The sequence below is a fragment of the Asterias amurensis genome, chromosome 20 (assembly GCF_032118995.1).
Source record: "Asterias amurensis chromosome 20, ASM3211899v1".
NCBI lineage: Eukaryota > Metazoa > Echinodermata > Asteroidea > Forcipulatida > Asteriidae > Asterias > Asterias amurensis.
The window spans coordinates 12,910,657-12,931,670 of NC_092667.1; the positions used below are offsets into that span (position 1 = coordinate 12,910,657).

At 39.4% G+C, this 21,014-nt stretch overlaps 1 protein-coding gene and 1 non-coding gene across 3 annotated transcripts; both read left to right on the forward strand.

Moving 5' to 3' along the window:
• Positions 1-1,017: 1,017 nt before the first annotated feature.
• On the forward strand, positions 1,018-20,661 carry LOC139952410 (uncharacterized). 2 transcript variants are annotated; one of them, XM_071951529.1, is made up of 7 exons: positions 1,018-1,235; positions 14,329-14,445; positions 15,012-15,301; positions 16,265-16,373; positions 16,806-17,006; positions 18,253-18,373; positions 18,598-20,661. In XM_071951529.1, exons 1-7 carry the CDS (start codon positions 1,139-1,141, stop codon positions 19,190-19,192), a joined length of 1,530 nt encoding a protein of 509 aa, XP_071807630.1. In that variant the 5' UTR covers positions 1,018-1,138; the 3' UTR covers positions 19,193-20,661. The 2 variants fall into 2 exon arrangements, with proteins under 2 accessions (XP_071807630.1, XP_071807631.1); XM_071951530.1 differs by having other exon boundaries at positions 15,015-15,301.
• On the forward strand, positions 17,267-17,339 carry Trnak-cuu (transfer RNA lysine (anticodon CUU)). The gene has a single exon. It is a non-coding gene; the product is annotated as a tRNA-Lys (tRNA).
• Positions 20,662-21,014: the final 353 nt, after the last annotated feature.

Consider the following 21,014-nt stretch of genomic DNA (forward strand, 5'->3'; position numbering starts at 1 on the left):
TCTAGCTGGTGCAACCAGGTGTGAACTAAACTTATAAAACAAATCGACTCTCGCCCGTATTACAACTTGAGCCATTTCTAAAAATAATGGGCCGAATCATAATCCTACGGTATCTCACACAGGGGAGAGTCGGATGTCCGCACATCGTGTTTTTTATTATAATTTTGTTCTGTACTATCCTTGTATTTGTGAACCAAGTTTTCAATAAAATGTATCCTGTTCGTGGCTTATAATGTACAGAAAGAGTGTATGTCGTGTGTTTATGGTTTACCGACACTTCCTAATCCATTACATTAAAATGCCTATGTCTTCAAATGCATCAATTACGCGGCTTGCTGAAAAGTGCATTGGCTTTAAATTTTTGCTCATTCCCAGGGGCCTATAAACAGTAAGTAAGTTAACTTGACTTACCGGAACAAGGTTATCAGAGGGAAAGTATGTCACATGTACAATCTGTGATTGATTATGCTCACGTTTTTGCTAAGTAGATAGTTTGTTTAAAGGCAGTGGACACTATTGGTAACTACTCAAAATAAATACTAGCATAAAATCTTACTTGTTAACGAGTAATGGGGAGAGGTTATTAGTATAAAACATTGTGGAGAAACGGCTCCCTCTGAGGTTACGTAGTTACGTAGAACTTTAAGAAACGCAAATTTATAGTCTAAGAACTTGGTGGAACGAAACAAAGCAACGAGGCGTAATCATAAATGAAGAAAATAAGAATTTCAGCGTGTTGTTGGGGGTTTTGGGGAAAGCGGGAGGAGGGGGGGTGCAAGTACCCAACCGGACAAACTTCAAATTGGTTTGTCGCCGCTGCAAGGCCACCCAGTTTATTTCTCTCTTAGACAGGCGCAGTGACACCGTCCGTGACCTGCCATGTATGAGTACATAAGGGAAGGGGGTTTGATACATCAACTATAGTCTTCCCTTCTCTATGACTAATAATTTGCGCCAGGGGGTTTCATAACGCATAATGCTTAGAACGAACCCACCCTCCTAAAGCATAGCTATGGATTTATGAAGAGTAGATGAGAGTATACTGTGCCTATGCTTCATCGCGTAGTTACTCCACTTCTAGAAGTCTGTTTGTTTTCGTAGCTTTTTTTTAAAGAGGGCGTGGACATTGTTATGTGAGATGACAGAGATGTGCCTAGCGATGGGCTTGAGATGTAGTTTACTCGGTTTGTGGCTGGTACTGTTTGCCTGGCGAAGTGTGGACTGCATGAACACAAGTAAGTCAAAAACTAACAACAGTACAATTGGTTTGGCACATACTTTCTCGACTATCTGTCAGTGAACTGAAAACTACCTTATCTACATTGTTTATGATTTTTTGTTTTTCCTTTTTTTATGGCACTGGACACTCTTGGTAATTTACACAGATTTGTTATATGTTGGGATACATCAAAATGACAATTACCAAACATGTCCAGTGCCTTTAAACGTAATTCCTGTTATTGTAGTCATTGGTGTGGATTTGTTGGACAGTTTCATTCACACAGTCTTCGAGTATTAACTTCCTTGTACAGTTTTAGCCAAGTATAACCAAACACACATGACAAACAACATTTTATTTTCTGCAGGTAAGAGTTCTTGGTCATGAAAGCAAACTTGGGCTATAATCATTGAGGATGAGGGTGGGGTTTTGGTTTCCTGTTTCCTTCATATTGAATGCAACCCCTGGCCAATAAGTTTAGAGCTTTGACTTGAAATGTAAGACCTTTCTAAAGGAACAACCGTGCTTTGTAAATCGTCGATACGGTTATAACTTAGAAAACGGAGTCACATCTATGAGCCAAAGACCAGATTCTCCCAAATGTTATACGCAGTACATATATTGGGTATAAAGGGGACATGTTTACAGGGTATACCTAAAATGTTCGGTTTTCCTCCACAAATAGTTACTACTTCCAAGTTTGGAAATATCTGTACGCATTCTTTATGTTTTTTCTCACTATCTTTTTTTTTAAGAAATAAGACACAATCTTTTGGCCACACCTTTCATTTTCAAAGAAAAGCTGCAAACAAAAATGTGTGGCATCAGCCATGGACAGTATCAACAACTCCTACGCGAGTATAGGCTTAGATAGTCACTCCGATTATTTTGGGTCCCAGAAACATTCAGAGCAAAAAAAAAAATTGTTTGCTGCTTTTTCTTTCGGACACGTATAATAATGACGATTGAAATCTGTACATGTCTATAAATATGTGAGTTTTAGGAAATCACTTCATTTCCTGAACCAGTCTTTCGTTATCCATGACCTGTCACCACATAATTAACAACAGTTACTTTAAAATATTTAAATATTTGATTGAACGCTTCTCATTCCGTCAAAGTCAGAAAAATATAAAATGGCAATTGCGTTCTTGATGTCTCGATAAATTATCATGTGAATGTTAGAAATCACCTAATTTCCTGGGGTGGATTTCACAAAGAGTTAGGACTAGTCTTATCTCGAGTTAGGACCAGTTACTCGTCCTAACCTAGGACTATCCATGCAATTTGTATATCTCCTAGGACTAGTCCTAAGTTAGGACTACTCCTAACTCTTTGTGAAATCGACCCCTGAACCAGCTAGTCTTTCGTATCCATGATCTGTCACCTTTCAATAGTATAGGCCTACTTGATATTGACGTCTGCGTTATGACGACTTGTGTCATTTTTAATAACTTCGAAATGCCCTTATTTTCTGGCCCCATCGCGTCGTTCTTTGCATCTGACCTCCCTATGTCCGCCTGATGTCAACATATCTATAGCCACACCAGCCGTTTCTTACCTCGTTTAAGGTCAGACAAGGGTGATTGTTAATAGCACTTTGTAGATCTTAAGATGATTTCAGCCTTGTTCATAAGAATAAGGATAGGGCACCGAGGAAGGTCCAAAAAGACAGCAGACGGTTTGTGTAAGAGGACGTTGACAATATCGTTGAGAGTTTCCATTTAATGTCTCCAATGCACCAAGTGAGAGAAGACTCTTATTTGATACACCAAGTGACAATAACCAAACATGTCCAGTGCCTTTAAGATGCTAAATGAATTGTCTATTCTGTCAAGAGAAATCGATGGCCTCAAAATGAATATTCCATTGCCGACTCAAGACATTGGGAAGATGCGGTTGATTTTATTCTCAAGACGGCAGTGATGATACGTTTGCCGCCTTCATGCTCAGAAACATCCTATAGATTAATGTTTTAAGGCACTGGACACGTTTGGTTAATGTCAAAGACTAGTTTTCTCATTAGTGTATACCCAAACATGCAAAAAATAATAAACCTGTGAAAATCTTGACTCATTTTGTCATCAAAGTTGCAAGAGAATAATGCAATAAAAACACTCTGGTTCCACAAATTTGTTTGCCTATTAAAAGGCTCGTTTTATTATTTGAGTGAAACCTCTTTCTCAAAATATACGTTACTTCAGAGGGAGCCGTTTCTTACAATGTGTTGTACTATCAGCAGCTCCCACTGCTATTAGTTTGAGTAATTACCAATAGCGTCCAGTGCCTTTAAAGACAGTGGACACTGTTGGTAATTGTCAAAGACCAGTCTTCTCAATTGGTGTATCTCAACATATACATAAAATAACAAACCTGTGAAAATTTGAGCGCAATCGGTCATCGAAGTTGCGAGAAATAATGAAAGAAAAACACCCTTGTCACACGAAGCTGTGTGCTTTTAGATGGTTGATTTCGAGACCTCAAATTCTAAACTTGAGGTCTCGAAATCAAATTCGTTGAAAAATACTTCTTTCTCGAAAACTATGTCACTTCAGAGGGAGCCGTTTCTCACAATGTTTTATACTATCAACCTCTCCCCATTACTCGTTATACCAAGAAAGGTTTTATGCTAATAATTATTTTGAGTAATTACCAATAGAGTCCAGTGCCTATAACTCCCTATATCTTCTCAACTGTCTAGCCGAAGGACACGATGAAGAGTCGCTTCAGAAAAGCATCAAGCATGCCTAATTTTACAGATTGAGAATTAGTCTCTGAGAATGCATGCTCTTCCAAAACATCTCCGGCCTTCGCAACAAACGTCTGGAGTGACAGACTAAGTGAAACTCTGGGTCCATTGGTGGCTCGTGTGCTAGAGCATCTAGTAGAGTGGTTAATGTATACACCACTGTTCTCGGATGATAAGCACGTAGTATACGAGTGTCTAAACTGAGAAGGAAAAAAAAACACCGCTTAAAGCCCGGTTCATACTTCATGCGAAATGCGAATGCGAATGCGAAGCGAATTTGACGTGAATTTGACGTCACAGCTATCCTTTCGCAGCGATATTCGCAAGTAAGTTGCCCGGAGCTGAACTGCTGCGAATATTCGTTGCGATTTTTGTGACGTCAACATTCGCTTCGCATTCGCATTCGCATGAAGTATGAACCGGGCTTTATGCGGCTACACGAATAAACAAAAACTGTCAAATCAGGATCTCCAGGGATTTTGAATTCCCATTTGACTGTTATATCAAATTAAGCTTTTGGATTTGTCATCTGGTTATCTTAAACCCTTCTCATGCAGGTCCCTCGCATTTAGAGGAGCTACTCTCTCAGAAGATGTTTATTCACCAAAATGGTGTGAAATAATTATATTTTGGCGCAAATTGTCCACCTTTGTTTGTTTTTCATTTGTGAATCCAGCCGCCTTTACGTTGTCTCCTGCAATCGTCATTATTTGCTTTTTATTTGTGCTTAAATTTTCTGCAAATATGAAACGTGCAACAATAATTGAATACCCCCCCCCCCAACTAAAAAAAAAACCCCGACTTTCAGGCGTGGATTTTGCTTTTTTTTTGGGGGGGGGGCGGCCAGTGGTGGTGGTTTGCGTACGATTTATTTTAGTTTTCTCGAACACAGATGGAAATTCAGCAACCTGTTTTAATATTTGTTTAATTCCCTTTATTCTAATTTATGTTTCGATCAAATACTTCTAAGTTGCCAAAATTCTTACTGAATTATTGGTAGCTGGTTTTGTCCATGTTGCAGCACCCATGATGAGGAGTAAATTTCGTCAATATTTACCGTGAATTCGAGAAAACAAAAAAGTTGGCGTGCTACCTTAAAAATTCGATTAGCTTGAAACCCAATATAAACAAGATCTCGGTGGTGGAAAGGTTATGACAACTTCTCTTAGCATCGTAAAAGGTTTAAACCTGGATTCATCGATGGTTCAATCAGCGTGGCCTAGACGAATGTGTGTACAGTGGGTCATAATTACAGATTTCGCAGTAAATTGATTGAAAGAATGTCCTTATTTCGAGGATTCCTTATTTCGAGGACAGCAGGGTTGCAAGCAGGAGGAAAGCCTCTTTACAAATTCTCCGTCTCACTCTATCCTGCGCTGTCTGTTGCCAAGAAATGCCCTTATATGTACTTAGTTCAGCTCTCCATCTTCTGTTTTGTCGCTCTCTTTTTCTTTGTCCGGTTTCTTGGAGTCCAGATGGTTGTTTTGCATGCCCCCGTTCTCAAACCTCCTTGCTGTAGGTGACCTGCCGTCGATTTGTAACAAACTCTACTTAACTTTAGGATTAATCTTAAGATTTTTGACGAGTTCAGTTCCGTATCCGAAGACGTTTTGGTGAGGTTGTGTTATCTCCCTTTTTATTTTATGTACTTATTACTTATGTTAAAGTGTTTTACTTTCTTAATGCTGTTGTTGTTGCATACCAGACAAGACTTGTTTTCCCCCTTTAAACGAGCCCCATAGGGGTGGGATGAAGGGTTGAAATTGCCAGGGTTATGTGACTCGTGTTGAATCACAACTTCCGGTAAGGCTCAGCTCTACCTTCGAATGGCTCTTTCGATCCCTGCGTATCACAACAACAACATCTTTTCTCATGATGATGACTGGAGCAAGCTATAGTCGAAACGTTGGGACCAGTTTAAAAACTCACTCCGTGGAATTACATTTAATAAAGATCCTATAATCATGGAGGAATATAGTCATCTTTGTTGTTATAAGCGTGTTCCGCTAGGCAAATAAAAAGTAGTGCAAAGGTAATTACAGGAAACGATGAATGAGAAGTTAATGAAGTTTATTTGTGTGTTGGCGCTGAACTGGGATGTGATTGGGTTCAACAGAGGTGGGTTATTACAAATAAAGTAGACAATTATAATTGAATGTCAAAACTGCGTTACCACGATATACCTTGGTTATGCGTTGTCAGTGAATAGGTATAACATTTAACTGATATGCCATAACTGTCAGTAATGTTTCTGAGACTGTGTATTTCTGCGTGAACATTATTCGCTCAAATTTGTCGGCGATGTCTCAATAAATTTCGTTTACATCTACTTAAAAATTGTTCAAAAAATTATACCTTGCCTTTAAGATGACTTGTCAGTATCACCATATCAAGATAATATTTGTTGTAATACAATTGCTTAGAAATTAATAATGATTACTAGTTCAGATCAGTCTTGACTCTTTGTGAACTCGGCCCTTGATCATCCAAACACGACTAAATTGTCACAATGACCTGATGAGCAGTTGACCAAAGTGTGTCATCACAAACAGGAAATTGGATTGGATTTCAAACTGTGTATAGGAGGCCTACGCTATCACAAAATAATAGCTTGTTGACAAAGAATATACATTCTTCATAATAATGTAGTCTGGATTAAAAACCCTGTTTTCAATTTCTGAATACATGATCGGAGCTTAAAAGCCAAAGCCGTCGTTTCGAAAAGGTCATATAAGAATAACTATCTTTGCACTTTTTGTGTGGGAAGTAAACACATCAGGGTGACAGCCACAGTGCTACACCCGGTAATGATATACATGTACAATGCTTTAGAAAGCTAGCTCAATACTGATTTGTAAATCTGGGAGTGACAACAAAACTGCCTGTAGGTCTATTGTAATTGTGCAACGGTTAAGGCATAAAGACTCACTCCAAAATACTTGACCTTTTATTGGTTTGTTTTTAATCTTCAATGGACGGTATAAAGAAAGTGAAGTCTTGATTAATTTGCCAGTCGTGGATTAAATTGTCACACATAAAGGAATTCATAGTTAGATACAAGATTTATTGAGGAAGGAATCGGTCAACAATATATAATCTTTGATTTCCTGATGATGATGCCATTATTTCTCGCAGTCTGGCGCCGACCCATTGACCCCGTCAGGTCAATAACAATAAGTGTCAATTTGTGCTTACGTTGAACGCAGAGACGACTGGGTTTTGACCACTGGCTATAAGTCTAGCCACGGACGCTTCAGTTTACCTTATTACAACCGTAATTATGACATAGACAGACCGGAAGTCATTGGTTGTTTCATCTTAGTCACATAATTTGTAAAAACTGCATTCGTGATGTGGTAAGTTGTCATTGTTGTCAATCACTACTTTAAGTTTGAAGAGTAAATAAGGCAGAAATAGTGCTTTTTAGCTCCCATAAGTGCAACTTGTAATTTGCTCAAATCTTCTTAATTCCTCTTGCGAATTGATGTCAGTAGGAGACAGGAAACCAACATCGGCGTTTAAAAAGGCACTGAAATAGCTCATTATGTTTCAAATGTACGGTTCCTGTGCCAGAAATTTGTGTTATTTTTTCCACTAGTTCCGCTGGAGTTCATCTTTTTAAAGGGAGGGTAAACCTTAAGTAATTACTTTCCAAGTTATTGACCATAAAAAATCACTTCGGTAAAGAGCACTGGAGAGCTGTTGATATTTTAAAACATTGTTAGAAACGACACACTTTGAAGTAAATCGTCTTAAAAAAAGAAGGTATATTTCTAAAAAATAAAATTGAGTCTGAGAAAGGCATATTATAAGCATGAAGCCTTTCAGGCGTCTGTGAAAAACATAATCTTTAAAAGGGTAGCTATTTCTTTCATTGTTTTCTTGCATCTTCGATCACCGGTTGAGCCCAAATTTGCACAGGTTTCTTATTTTATGTTTGGATTACACCAAGTAAATATACCGGTATTTGACACTTTCATAGAAGTTGCAATTCTTTGTCGTGAAGAGAAGTGAGTTAGTGAGTTAGTGAGTTAGTGAGTTTGTTTGCCCTAATGTTGCAGCCACTTTCTTCAACTCATCTAGGTTTTTAAAGTCGGAGTGTAATGCTACGTGGCACTAGTGAGGCTAACGCCCCAACAACTCTGCATTAATAACTTCTTACCCATTGATAAAGGGTTACTTTAGGCATACAGGTGTTTGGGAGCAACGAAGTGTCTTGCGTTGCTCATCGAAGACGGATTCGTACCTTGGGGATAGAACTAAAGATGAATGGCAATGTTCGATTGTTGGAGATTTCAAGTGCACAACAACACGTCAGCTAAATGATTACTTAATCTGCTTGGATTGCTTTGTTTATACACCATCAATTACTGACATTGTCCTTGGGAAGCACCTGTTTCCAGTTGAACGATAATTAACAACCGGTCAAGGGAAACATCACAGCACAAAAGACAACCATCAACAATTATAGAATGTGTGTGGCCAATTAATGTGTCTATTTTTATATAAGAGTTATGTGTATCTATCTGGCTGGGTAGATGTTCTTTGAGAACTTGTCTTGCGTTGTATTTTATTGCAATTGGTCTATTTGATTGCTTAATAACACCCTTGGTGGAATTCAACAAACACTCGTAAAAAATGCTAAGTATGATCTAATTTGTTGTCAACCAGTTGGAATATTTTATTGGAAGTTGATTTAGCTGTACTAGTCATATTTACCTCAAGCTTGAGACCTAAGTAAATGTTGTGTAAATTACTGAATATTTTTAAACAATAATTTAAAAGTGTCAGACTATAGGTTTATTCTGGCAAGTGACTTACGCTCTCTGCTTGAGTCACTAAAATTGGACAAATTAGTAACTTAAGAATGTGGTTTAATGATTTTTTTTGTTTCGTGAAGGATATTGTCTCTACAATCGTCACCTTTTTGTGTGAAAAATCACAAAATTTTGCAAATCGGTGTTTGTAAAAATTATTGACGTACTCTTTAATGTGAACATTTTTAAGCAATTTTCGGAATTAATGAAAAGTAATCACCAAAACATATTCACGAATGAACACATTCTGACAATTTAGTTCTGTATAACTGAAAAGTTCAGTTTCATTTTGATGGTCAGACTGAAGGCAGTGGACACTCTTGGTAATTACTCAAAATAATTATGAGCATAAAACCTTACTTGGTAAGAGTGATTGGGATCGGGAGAGGTTGGTAGTACAAATCATTGTGAGAAACGGCTATTGTAGTTTTCGAGAAAGAAGTAATTTTCCACGATATTGATGTCGAGAACTCCGAATTAGATTTTGAGGTCCCGAAATCAAGCATCTGAAAACACACAACTTCGTGTGACAAGGGTGTTTTTTTTTTCCTTTATAGTTTAACAGATAATCTATGTAGGATCACGGTAGGATGCATAACTGTCAATATATCTTGATATTCGGGAGTCCCTCGACCAGGTAAACACGATCTCACGTTACTGTTTTAAGCACATTACAACCATTGCGAAGAAAGAACGTTACCATCAAAGAGGAAGGGTGTAACCCTAGGGGTTTGTTTGTACACGATAAGCCCACGAGCTGTGACAACATGAAACATCCGACCGATGATGTTTGACTTCGGATCCATTCCAAGTGAGCTCGGAGTGTCACGCCACCTCAAGTGGTTATTGTTTTTTGTCAATATGATGTCTGACAAGTGAAGCCGTATTGAAATTAGCGGCTACGGCTACGAGTGTTGCTAGGATGTCCTGTACTTCAACAATGACGCAGCGATCAAGCCGGAGCCACATCCAGAACCGCCAATTCGTACCCTACTTTAAATACAGTTTGTGATATGTACGTCCAGACGCTGATTGACTGACATAATAAACAATATTTTGTAATGGAGTGGCGGCCATTTTGATTTTCCGTGATCGCAGATCAGCCGAACACGCGAGTCCCTATGGGAACAAGAGGTACCAATATTCTATGACGTAACTTTAAATAATTTGCCTTAATACGCACACAGGGGAACTGATGCATCGGTGTGAAAGAGATAACCTGATCAGTCGAGATGGTTCGGCTTGGTTTTACTGACCTGTGAAGTAAAACATCCATTAAAAACAACAGACATGTGACACTAGTAGTCCGGACCTTAACTCGATTGCAAGTTGAGGGTGAGTTGAATTATTATAGTTGGTGAATTCCTCCAAGCTGTCAGGGTTAATTGATAAGATGAATGATATAATAGTTGATGATGTGCCTCAAAACCGCGACACCGGAAGTGTTTTATAAGGATGTTTTACTATACGGCGCTGAATCGGACACAGAAGACGTGTCGTATCTTAGGCGTTTCCCCTTTTACCCCTTGTCTGACATGTGGAAATCTCGAGTGATTGATTGATTGACGTAAATGCTGTCTGTCAGTCTGATGACATTCGGATTGGTTCGATTGCATAGACTTGTATAATGTGTGCCGGTGTTTTGACTTATAATGACACTACAGTTAAAATGTTTTTTGTGCTACATAAGTGAGTACAAATGAAACGAACGCAGAGCAACTTTTGTTTGAAACTGTCTCTCTGAATCTTCTGCCAATCAATATTGGATCCCAGGGATAACTAATCAATCAATATTGAATGTCCTATATGTAGGGAGCTCAGACGTCGTGAACAGACTGTAACTATTCCTACCCCTGGGCTTCTCGAAGAGAGAGTGCGTTTATTTTTTTCTTTAAATGGTTGACAGTCGATGAGCAAGAGGATTGGCGAGCCAGGCTACGTCTTATTCGACTCCCAGTAACCCGACTCACAAGAGGTAGCAGCTGATATCTCCGCAGATCGATTTGAATCACTCTTTTCAGAAATATGATCTTCCCTGATTTGATGTTCTTGGTGTTGTGCAACCGAGAGCGGAAAGATGCGATCACAATAAATTGAAAATTCTCTGTCCGGAAACTAGAAAGAAATGTTAAAGAGTGCATCGTGATCAACTCAAGTGTAATATCTGACATGATTCGTAAATCGATGGTTGGGGCTTTATGATTAACGCCCTCGTGATCCTAGTTCAATATTACAGCTCCCTATAAAACATGTTTCAGTTTTAATATCGTGTTCTTATGATGGCTTTCGTGTGAACTGACATTAATTTATCTGATGACTTTTAGTTCGAGACGTGTATTGATGAATGTCCAAAATGCAGAAAAGAAGATGTTTGTTCGTTGCCCCCTCCAAAACAGCCTTACTTGGATATGTTGGTTTACTGTTTAGAAGATAATTTCCGGTAAATTGATGTGCGGTTTTTTTCATCTTCAAAGATTCAAAGGCATACTATGTTTTGATGCGAAAAAATTTTTTAAAGGTCTATCTCGGCTTCATTCTACACTTAAACCGCTTGTCTTTGTTTTTGCTCATCTCAATTTTTTTTTTAAGAGTAAGGTTGTTTTGCCATGAAAGGGGCAAGGGCCAACCTGCACTATTGAAAGAGATACAGTTTTTGCATATAACATAAAAGTCATGACTATGTGCAAACCCCTGCCGTAACCTTTGACCCAACTGAGAGTCACGCCCCCCTACACCTCCACCCCCTCGCTCCTACATTCCTAAATCGGATCTCTGTTACTGCGTCTTGCAGCTGTGGGGTTGACGGAAGACGGCTTAATCATCTTCCTGCCTCACAGGAAACTTACAAAATGTACAAGATTTGTACCAGGCAGGAGAAGAAACACTGGTCGATATGTTACCCTAAAACTACGGTGGCTATGTTTGGACGTCGACAAAAAAGAAGAAGAAGATTAAGAAGAAACTCTTGAACTCAATGGAATAGATGAACTGTTAAAAATAAGGGCGTTATCACTTCAATATATAGCTAGAAATAATTGCATACAAATGTTGATGTTGAAGATTTGTATTTGATGCATTCCTCGAAACAGAACTCTCCGAAAATGTTCCAGGTTTTTTTCATTTTTTTTTTTCTTTTTTCTTTTTGGGAGTCTCAATAATCTCGACATCAGATTTATTTCAACGATGTTTTCAAATGAATAAATCTAAAGATTAAAGTTAGTTCAACAACCTTCTCCTGAAAGCGATCAGAGCAAACTGATCGAAGCGTTGAGTTGTCAACCACCGGTTCTTTCCAGAACCTACACAATTTATACAAAAACAAACTATTATATTACATATAAAACAGATTATAAAACACAAAATAAAAGACGCAGTTGTCATAAATAATGGAATGTTGATTGACTGCGTTGTATAACAAAACGTCAATTATAAACTCAATCAAAGAATCTTATCTAAGGGATCTAAGGATTTCCACTACTTTAGGTCTCATCAGGTTGTTTCCAATCATCTGTCGCTAAAGAGTGCATTCAGGTTCTATTTTTGTAAAGACATTGCCGGCTATTTAAAGAAGTCTGGATTTATTTATGTTCCCTTGTTGATTCTGCTTCTTAGATGGAAATCTTAGTCACTCATGTAAGATGCAATCGATCTTTGTAGGATCCCAAAACGTTTTGTTAGAAGCCTTTAAATCTGAAATCTCCTGGCGATCACGCAAAGTTTCCCATTACATAAAACCTGGTACTTGCTAAAATGCTGCAAAAAAAAAAAATGGAGAAACTGTGTGGTATGGTTGAGAATGTTAATATTTCCCCCAAAATGGTACCTAATCACCGAGGTCACGCGGTTGAGTTTATATTCACTGTGATTGAGTGAGGTTTTGTTTTCATGTCAAAAGAATGTCAACGTGAACACATTAATTTGGTATGATTTGGTAATTGGTGTGATATTTTTGCACTGTCTCTTAAACAATTGGTACAGGGTTTGTGTGTAATTACTCATAGCTGTTGGCACAAAAAAACTTATTTCAAAACGAGCGACGAAGAGCTGTTGACCTGAACATCGTGAGTAATGGCTCCCTCTGAAGTAAAGCAGTTTTTGAGAAAGAGATAATTTATCACTCAAATGTTAAAAGACTTCAGGCCTGAAGCTTTTTATTGGTCATCTGAAAGCACATACACGACTTTTGTGTGCAACAAGGTTTTTTTTTTTTTTTTTTTTTTTTTTCATTACTCTCTTGCATCTTCGATGACCAATAAAGCCCAAGTTATCACAGATTTGTTATTTTATGCAAATTTTGTTATACATCAAGTACTAATACTGGTCTTTGACAATAACCAAAGGTTTCCATTGTTTGAATCATGGTGTAATACTTGAAGACTTTTACTGAACTCAGTGACTTTGTCTTAAAGAGCGTGTGATCCATCTTCTTAGCGCTCACGTCTTATATGATATCATCCGTCGATCAAGGGATTCCTTACTGCACCATATATTTTTATTTTAAAGATCTCCTTTAACGACAGCCGAAATTGTTTGTGACCCAAAGACGTGACAACCTAGCCTATATCTTTGGTTCAAATCTAATGGCATAAGCCGATCCAAGGATAGACGGAACAGGGCGGTATTACCCCCTTTGGCTCCTGGATTAACCATAAGAACTTATCCATATTTGAAGTTACTGATTTATTTTAATCACATTGGGAGACCTATAGTCTATATGGCTCTCGCAGCATTATTTTTAAGTCAAACATTATCTCATGTTTAATCCAATGGTGTCATTAATGAGCCTTTTTGTAAAGCTGGTTTTAGCACAAACCTTGGTTAAATCTTCAGTAAGGGAAGCAGTGTAGATCTATGTCATTCCACAATAGACCTATCGCCAAATACTCGGTACGCGCGATGTACAAGGTGCATCCCGTGTAGCCTGCAAACTTCTGTTTCATACCATTTATTGACCACAAAGATTCTCTGTTTTGCTGTTAGTATAGCTGACAACCTGAGGTTTACACACTGTCTGAAGGCCAGAATGACATAGGTTCAAAAGTTAACCATTTGCATTTTTGCACCACAACTTCAAGACAGTGGTGCGATCATGATGCGTGACCCTAGAATGAAACAAAATATTATCATTGAAAAGCACAAGGCTTCGGCTCTAAGATGATGCCATGCTTTCTGCTGGTAAACATAAAGTCTGGCCATAAAAACCCTTTAAAGTATGATTACCTTTTTTTTTTTTTACATCCTGTGTAGGCGTTGCATGAGTGCATGCTGGTCTAGTTCGTTCTCAAGTTATATCCCTAGCTAGACCAGCATGCACCTCATTTAACAGTTAGCGCTTGCGCAATGGTTGCAAAAAGGTGTATGGGGATATTTCCCATTGTAGTTACTAACAAGTATTAAAATACAACACTTATTATTTTAATGAGAGCCAGGTTAAAAAGAAGTTTTTGTTTATTTAATTGGCAAGAAGAAACAAGAGTTCCTCTAATTCCTTACCAAGCTTCTTAATGATGGTCTTCCCACCTTCTTAATCTTATCTTTTGCAGAGACCATAACATGCCAGTTCCAGGGCGGGCTTTGCGGCTACACGCAAGACGTGACGGACGATTTCGATTGGTCCTTAGAGGTTGACGATACCCAGGCAAACCAGGCTCCAGCAGAAAGTATGTGTCACTATCCTCTACTTCTCTACTCGTGCACTTATAAGGAATGTACAGATCGAAACTCCCAAAATAATAATCTCGCGCTTACTCCCTTACCCCCACCCACACCCACCACCATTACCCCCCCCCCATCCTACCCCCCCCCCCCCACTACACAACCAGCACACCTACAACGAAACGAGCACTAGAAGTTCAATCAAGCAACAGGTTCTCCCGCCTGCTTTGAATAACAATAAACTTTGTGGGTTGTGAACGAGTTTTAAATCATACAAACTTTTGTCCGCATGCCTTCAAGAATGTAACAATTGTATGTACACGTCCCCATCAAAGTTTAAAATCCCACGAGTTAAGTTTACCAAATATTCAAAACAGTCTGCATCTTTTCATGTTGTTAAAAAATGACTGGTAAGTTCTTCTTTAACAGATAACTACATCTGTGCCTGCAGAAACGGTACAACCATCTCTACCGGTCAAACTTTAAAATTCTACGAGTTAATTTTACCTTATATTAAAAAAAAGTCTGCGTCTTTTCATGATATTACAAAAAAAAAATCTTTCTTCTTTAGCAGATAACTACATATGTGCCAGCAGAAACGGTACAACCCTTCCTCCTGGTAGTCTTTCTCGGCTCATCTCACCTATCTACGAGGTCAAAGTTCCCTCGCTACTTAGTCTCCAGTTCAGACACTTCAAAACAGAAGACGACGACAGCCTTCTACGAATCCGAACCCGGAGTGTCTCGAGAGAGGCTGCCGGTCATGACGAGCAGCCGTTTTTCAGTATGGTCGATGACCTGAACTCGCCACTGCCTTGGGCGATACTTGAAGGAAAGACTAACGTCTTCTCATCGTTTCAGGTACTGATATTTCTTGACTTTGCACAGTATTATTTTTTATTTTTTCAATCTTCGTGGAGAAATTTAAAACCCTTAGCCGAGCTTGATTCCAGAGTAGAGTGGATCATTGTGCAGTTTAATTAAAGTGACAAAGCTTGCTCGAAAAGAAGCAGTGAGGGCCAATTATTTATTGCCAATTTTAGACAGTGAGATCTGGACCAAATTTCATTATGCTGCAGTAGCAAAAGGTGCTTAACAGTTTTATGCTAAACCAAATTTTGCCAGAAACCAGTCACAGGGGACACATGTGAAATGGTATTTTGGCTGCTGGTCCTTTTTATGAAAGCTACGTTCTGTGCTTAACAAGCAGCTCAATATGAAAATTAGGCTCTGGAGTCACTGTCAGTGTGTGTACATACCAAACAGTTTCCCTTGCATAAAGCACACGGTGGTCGAAGGGATCAACACGGCAATCATCAAAGGAAACTTCAAAGTTTCGTTCTCGGACCTTATTGACTTTGCCCTTCCTGTGGTCTCTCTCCCCCACTCTATCTTCCTGTTTTCCCCCTCCTCCATCCAACCCCCCCCCTCGTTCTTGATCTGGTTGTCCGGTGTCCATGTCTACAAACTGTACCCAGTTTAAGGATGTGTCTGTCTCACTCCACTAACGAATCTGTTGGACATAGTACAAAATGATCAAGCCACCTGGCATTCACAACACCGAGTGTTTCTGAACTTAATGGGTACTTTTTGTATGATACAAAACACAATGTCCACAGATTTACATTAAACTCACACAGTTTAAAAATAATGATGATAGAAAGCTTCCCTGAAAATATTACTTGCTGAGATGGACGGTGTAGTTTTTTATAATTTGGACGAAACAAATCACAAAAATTATTTTAAAGCATGTGAAACCCATTTTCGTGACAGTGTTTTACTCATATAAAATTAACCTTGCTTCGGGTATTATTTTACCTACAGTTGGTGATTGAAGCGGAGTTGGGCATTTCCATGAACAGTCGTGTTGCAGTTGATGACGTCATCGTCAAATTGTACTCCTACACCAATCAACAACCGGAGAAAGCCACTGGTAAGAATTGTTGCGACTTGTGAAACTTTTTCCACCTGCACACACAAAAAAACATTATTAAGCAAACAAATTAAGAACCACACAAATTACTTGAAAATTGAAAGAGTCACATTGCCATCGAAAATCTCAATATTGATTGCTGTTTTGGAAAAGCTTGCTCCTTCTCTCTTTGACGAGTTGTTTGTAATTAGTGAGTATTTATAGTCAATACAAAAAACATAACATTTTCTCTGAAAAAAAACACAGTAATTATCTATTTGCTGGGTAGATTATGATCTATTGAGAACTTGTCTCACTATATGTATTTCTACCGCGGAGTAGATTTTTGGGCAAGACAAGTTCTCAAAAGAATCTACCATTGATACCTCACCATGCAATGCCTCAAGTCAGATATGAACTTGTAGTAATGGGCCTATTTATTTATTTTAACAGCTGAACCATCCAAGCCCGTCGAGTCGGTTATCAAGAACACCTCATCGATCCTGGCAAACAACAAACCGATGCGGCCGCCCCCAACACAGCGTACAGGGACGCCTACGCCAGTCACTACTATGACGTCACATCAGCAGGCCATCTACAATGGGGAGATTGTGGATAATTCAGTTAGCACTGTATTTCAGGAGAAGGCAGCGGGTAAGTGGAAAACAGTAGAGATAATCTGGTTTGCTTCACAAACACATCAATAACAATTCAATTCAATGTTATTATTTCATCACATCACATTACAAGTTAAAAGTGTAATTTGTTTTTAGGGTGTCCTCTAAAAATCATATGACAGCAAAAATACAATAATTTTATTACAAAATACAAACACGCGGCAGTTAACGGTTGTATGGCTTCTGACTGGCACCCCGAACAAAAATATTGACAAAATAGGGACACCGCCAACAACGGGCTAGATAGCTCAGTTGGTAGAGCGTCGGCACCTTAATCCGGAGGTCGTTGGTTCGAATCCCACTCTAGTCAATTCTTTGTTCAACCCCAAAACAAACACGATACAAAAGCGAAACCAACATTACAACACACCCGCCTTTAATCAGGGTATAATTGGTATTCGTCTCCTGACCACATAATTAATGGCCCCATCAAAATGTCGATAAAGGTTTCCCTTTGAAATGCTATGGTGTGCCAGTTTACACCCCCACAAAATGAGAGGCAGGTGACACTGGATGTGGTCCTACGTGATCACACAAATCTAGAATCCCCAACTTTGACTGTGATTTTCAGGCAGAAAGTTACACTTGACCTTGGAGTCACAGGCTGCCTGTGACTCATAAGCTGATAAGGTGTACAGGTAATTTACCCTTGCCCATAACCTGCTTTAAAGGCACTGGACACGGTTTGGTAATAATTATCAAAGACCTCTAATTTGACTTGTTGTATCCCATCATATGCAACATAACAAACCTGTGAGAACTTGGGCTCAATTGGTCATCGAAATATGCACACACAAAAACATGTTGCTCAAGTTTATGTGATTTCAGATGCTAAAAGGCTTCAGACCACAAGTCTTTTCTCAAAAACTACGTTACTTCAGTGGGAGCCGTTTCTCGCAATGTTGTATACTATAAACAGCTCTCCATTTCTCATTACCAAGTAGAGTTTGACGCTAAACTTTGAGTAATTACCAATAGTTGCCAGAGACTTTAACAAGACTTCTCATTGATATCTCTAAATATCTACACAAAAACAAAGTCCTTTCTGTTCACAAACTCCCTTTTATTCAAGCACAATCCTTTACCTATATTTTGAAATTTGTTCCTAATTCACCATAGGATGTCGAACATGGACGTGGTAATTGGCAGCCCATCAGACCAATTACATACAATTTCCTCTCCACTCACACCTGTTTTTTTTTTCTTCTCCCAATCACTTGTAGATCCGGACGATGAGGGCGTTCCAATGTGCTTCATTTTAGCAGTTGTTTCGACGAGTCTTCTGGTCGTGTTTATCCTCGTATTTGTGTTCGTCGTTTTCTCGCTGACGAGGAGGAAACGACGGTATGTCAAAAGAGGTCGCTATCAAAATACATTTTGTGCACAATACGCCGCGTGAGCGGACAGAATCTCTGGGGGAACAGAATCATTTGCCATACTGCATGTTGGTGGTAGACTTGTACTCAATGTTTGTTTTTTTGATAAAAAGAAAGCTCATTAATTGTCATTCGTTTACCTTCTCTCCTCACAAACTAAAATTACTTCTGGGTTCGTTGATTTTGTTTTAGGTATCGGAGGTTCCACTTCAGTCACGACTACGAGGAAATCCAAGGAAAGGAAGCTTATAAAATGAAATCTTCCTCCGTTTCTTCCATGGCACTAATGAAAAAGCGCCCTCAATCCCGGACATCGCACCATCGTAATCATCATTCAAACTCCCGCATCCACAGCCTATCGAGCTGCCTGTCCAAACTGAGCATGCGCGATAGTCTCCACTCAAGCATCTACGCCGAGATCACGGAGGCCGACTTGGAGCTTGCCATGGACAGGTCGGACGTCGAGTTCGGTGCCAGTACGACAATGACGACGACCTGTACTGGTACCTGGGATCTGATTACCAGCGACGGGAGCTCCAGTGACATCACCATGCCGGCTGAGGACTCTTACGCCACTTCTTCGTCAATGCAACTTTTTAACAGCAACAATGGCAGCCAGAATGACAGTGGATGGGTAGAGAACATCATATACGAGAAGACGTCTGATATGAGCAGTTTGGAGTCTATGAGGAGATTCTTCAAGAGGAACAAACCCTGCAAGGGGTTGAGTTACTACATAAAAGAAACGGATGCAGTGGAGTCTAGACAACGAGTTAACACCGTGTAGTCGCAACCACGGCTTGTGTCGCTGTGTCAATGACCTGTGTAGAGTTGCTTTTATAGCAAAGCAAGTAACCAGACCAATGATCACTAGCAAGGTTTATATACTGGTTCCCGGCAATTTGATTACAAAGCAATTTAGTCAGTTTTTCAATTAGCAATACATTTTACATTGCAACTCTGCTAAGCGCTCAAATTTGCTAAGCGTGGTTCCGATTACATTGCCTAATCCAGGTTGCAGTATTAATTTGTAAAGTTTAATGAAAGGACCTGAATGTTCACCGAACTTGTACTTGTGGATTCACAGGTGCCTTTCAGGAGATAATGCAGCCATTTTGCAATTTGTGGACATCTTGTGTTGGTAACTCTACAAGTGTGCACCAGTCTGTCTCTACCCCCCCCCCCCCATGTATGTACAGAAACGAACGTGTGTACAAAATTACCTTCTTACGCATTAGTGTGACTGATGTCTCTAACAGTGTTTTGAAAAGCAAGTACACAATGCTTCTGTACATTATCCCATACTCACGAGAGAAAGAGTGACTTTTTGAAGACAATATCACTGTTTTTGAACATGGACAAACTCGAACAGCTGAGACGAGTTTGCCAAGACGGAATAAAGATCTTTGACTGTCTGACTGTGAGTAACGTCGGTTCGTTTTGCTTCTCTCTCAAGTGGCTGACTCGAGTGTCCATCGCGGAATCACATCGCGTTTGATGTGGACAGAACATATTTCTGTGGAGCTTGCAAGCTAACTGTCAACAGATGGCGCTCTCTAAGGCAGCTGCTATGCCTAGTGTAGGCCCTTTTCGAAACGACGGCTTCGGCTTTGGATTCAGCTTTAATAGGCCAGCTTGGCCCGTCGGTTGTTTTACAATTGCGTGTAATGTGCGTATAGGCGCTCTGGGCTTCAGACGAGGGAACGGATCCTGAAGCCGAATCCAAAGCCGAAGCCGTGGTTTTGAAAAGGGCCATCCCTTGCCTTTATCCATGGTATCGACGGGAATTGCTCTTACATACCCGGTGAATTTATTGAATAAATTATTTCAATCATTGGATAAAATGTGCAGGGACATACGCTTTGTTTTGGTTGTCCCCGGTGTTGGTGCAGCTGACGAACGTCACTTAATTCGGACCAATCAAAACACAGATATGGAAAGCTTACTTTCGGTCGTCTGTAGTTTGTTTTGTGAATGATATAATTGCATGTTGTTGTATGTACATATAAGGAGTTGAATTGATTCACCATGTGCAGTGAATATAGGTGAACGATGATTATTGACAGGTATTGTCGTAGGCTCTGGTGCAATCCACGATTGTTTTGTCATGATGTTCACGGCTGACAAGGAGAACTCATTGTGCAGCCGATTGACATTTTCATAATAATAGTTGTTGCTGTTGGAGTCGTCTTTGATTTAGATGTTTATTGTTTAAAGGGACTGCTGTCTTCTATTTATGTACATTTTACTGTGAAAACCCCATGTTTGTATCTACGTGGACAATAAATTTCCGAAACGGATACAGTTGATAAAATGCAACTTTCTGCATCAATTTATTTTAAGGACTGCGTTGAATGATATTAGTTCAGACACACACCCAAGCTTGTATACGCATGCAGCCGTGGACCTCCTTTTGTTCCTCTTGAATTGCAACAGCTCCCTTTCGGGTTTTGTACACGTTGTCCAAGTGTGGACCATTCTCGAATCCTGGTCCCTATTGTCCTCTTTTGTTATAGGTCCCCGGTTTGAAGGAATGCAGGGGAAATACAACACAATGCCTTTAAAGACCCTGGACACTATTGGTAATTGTTAAAGACCAGTCTTCTCAC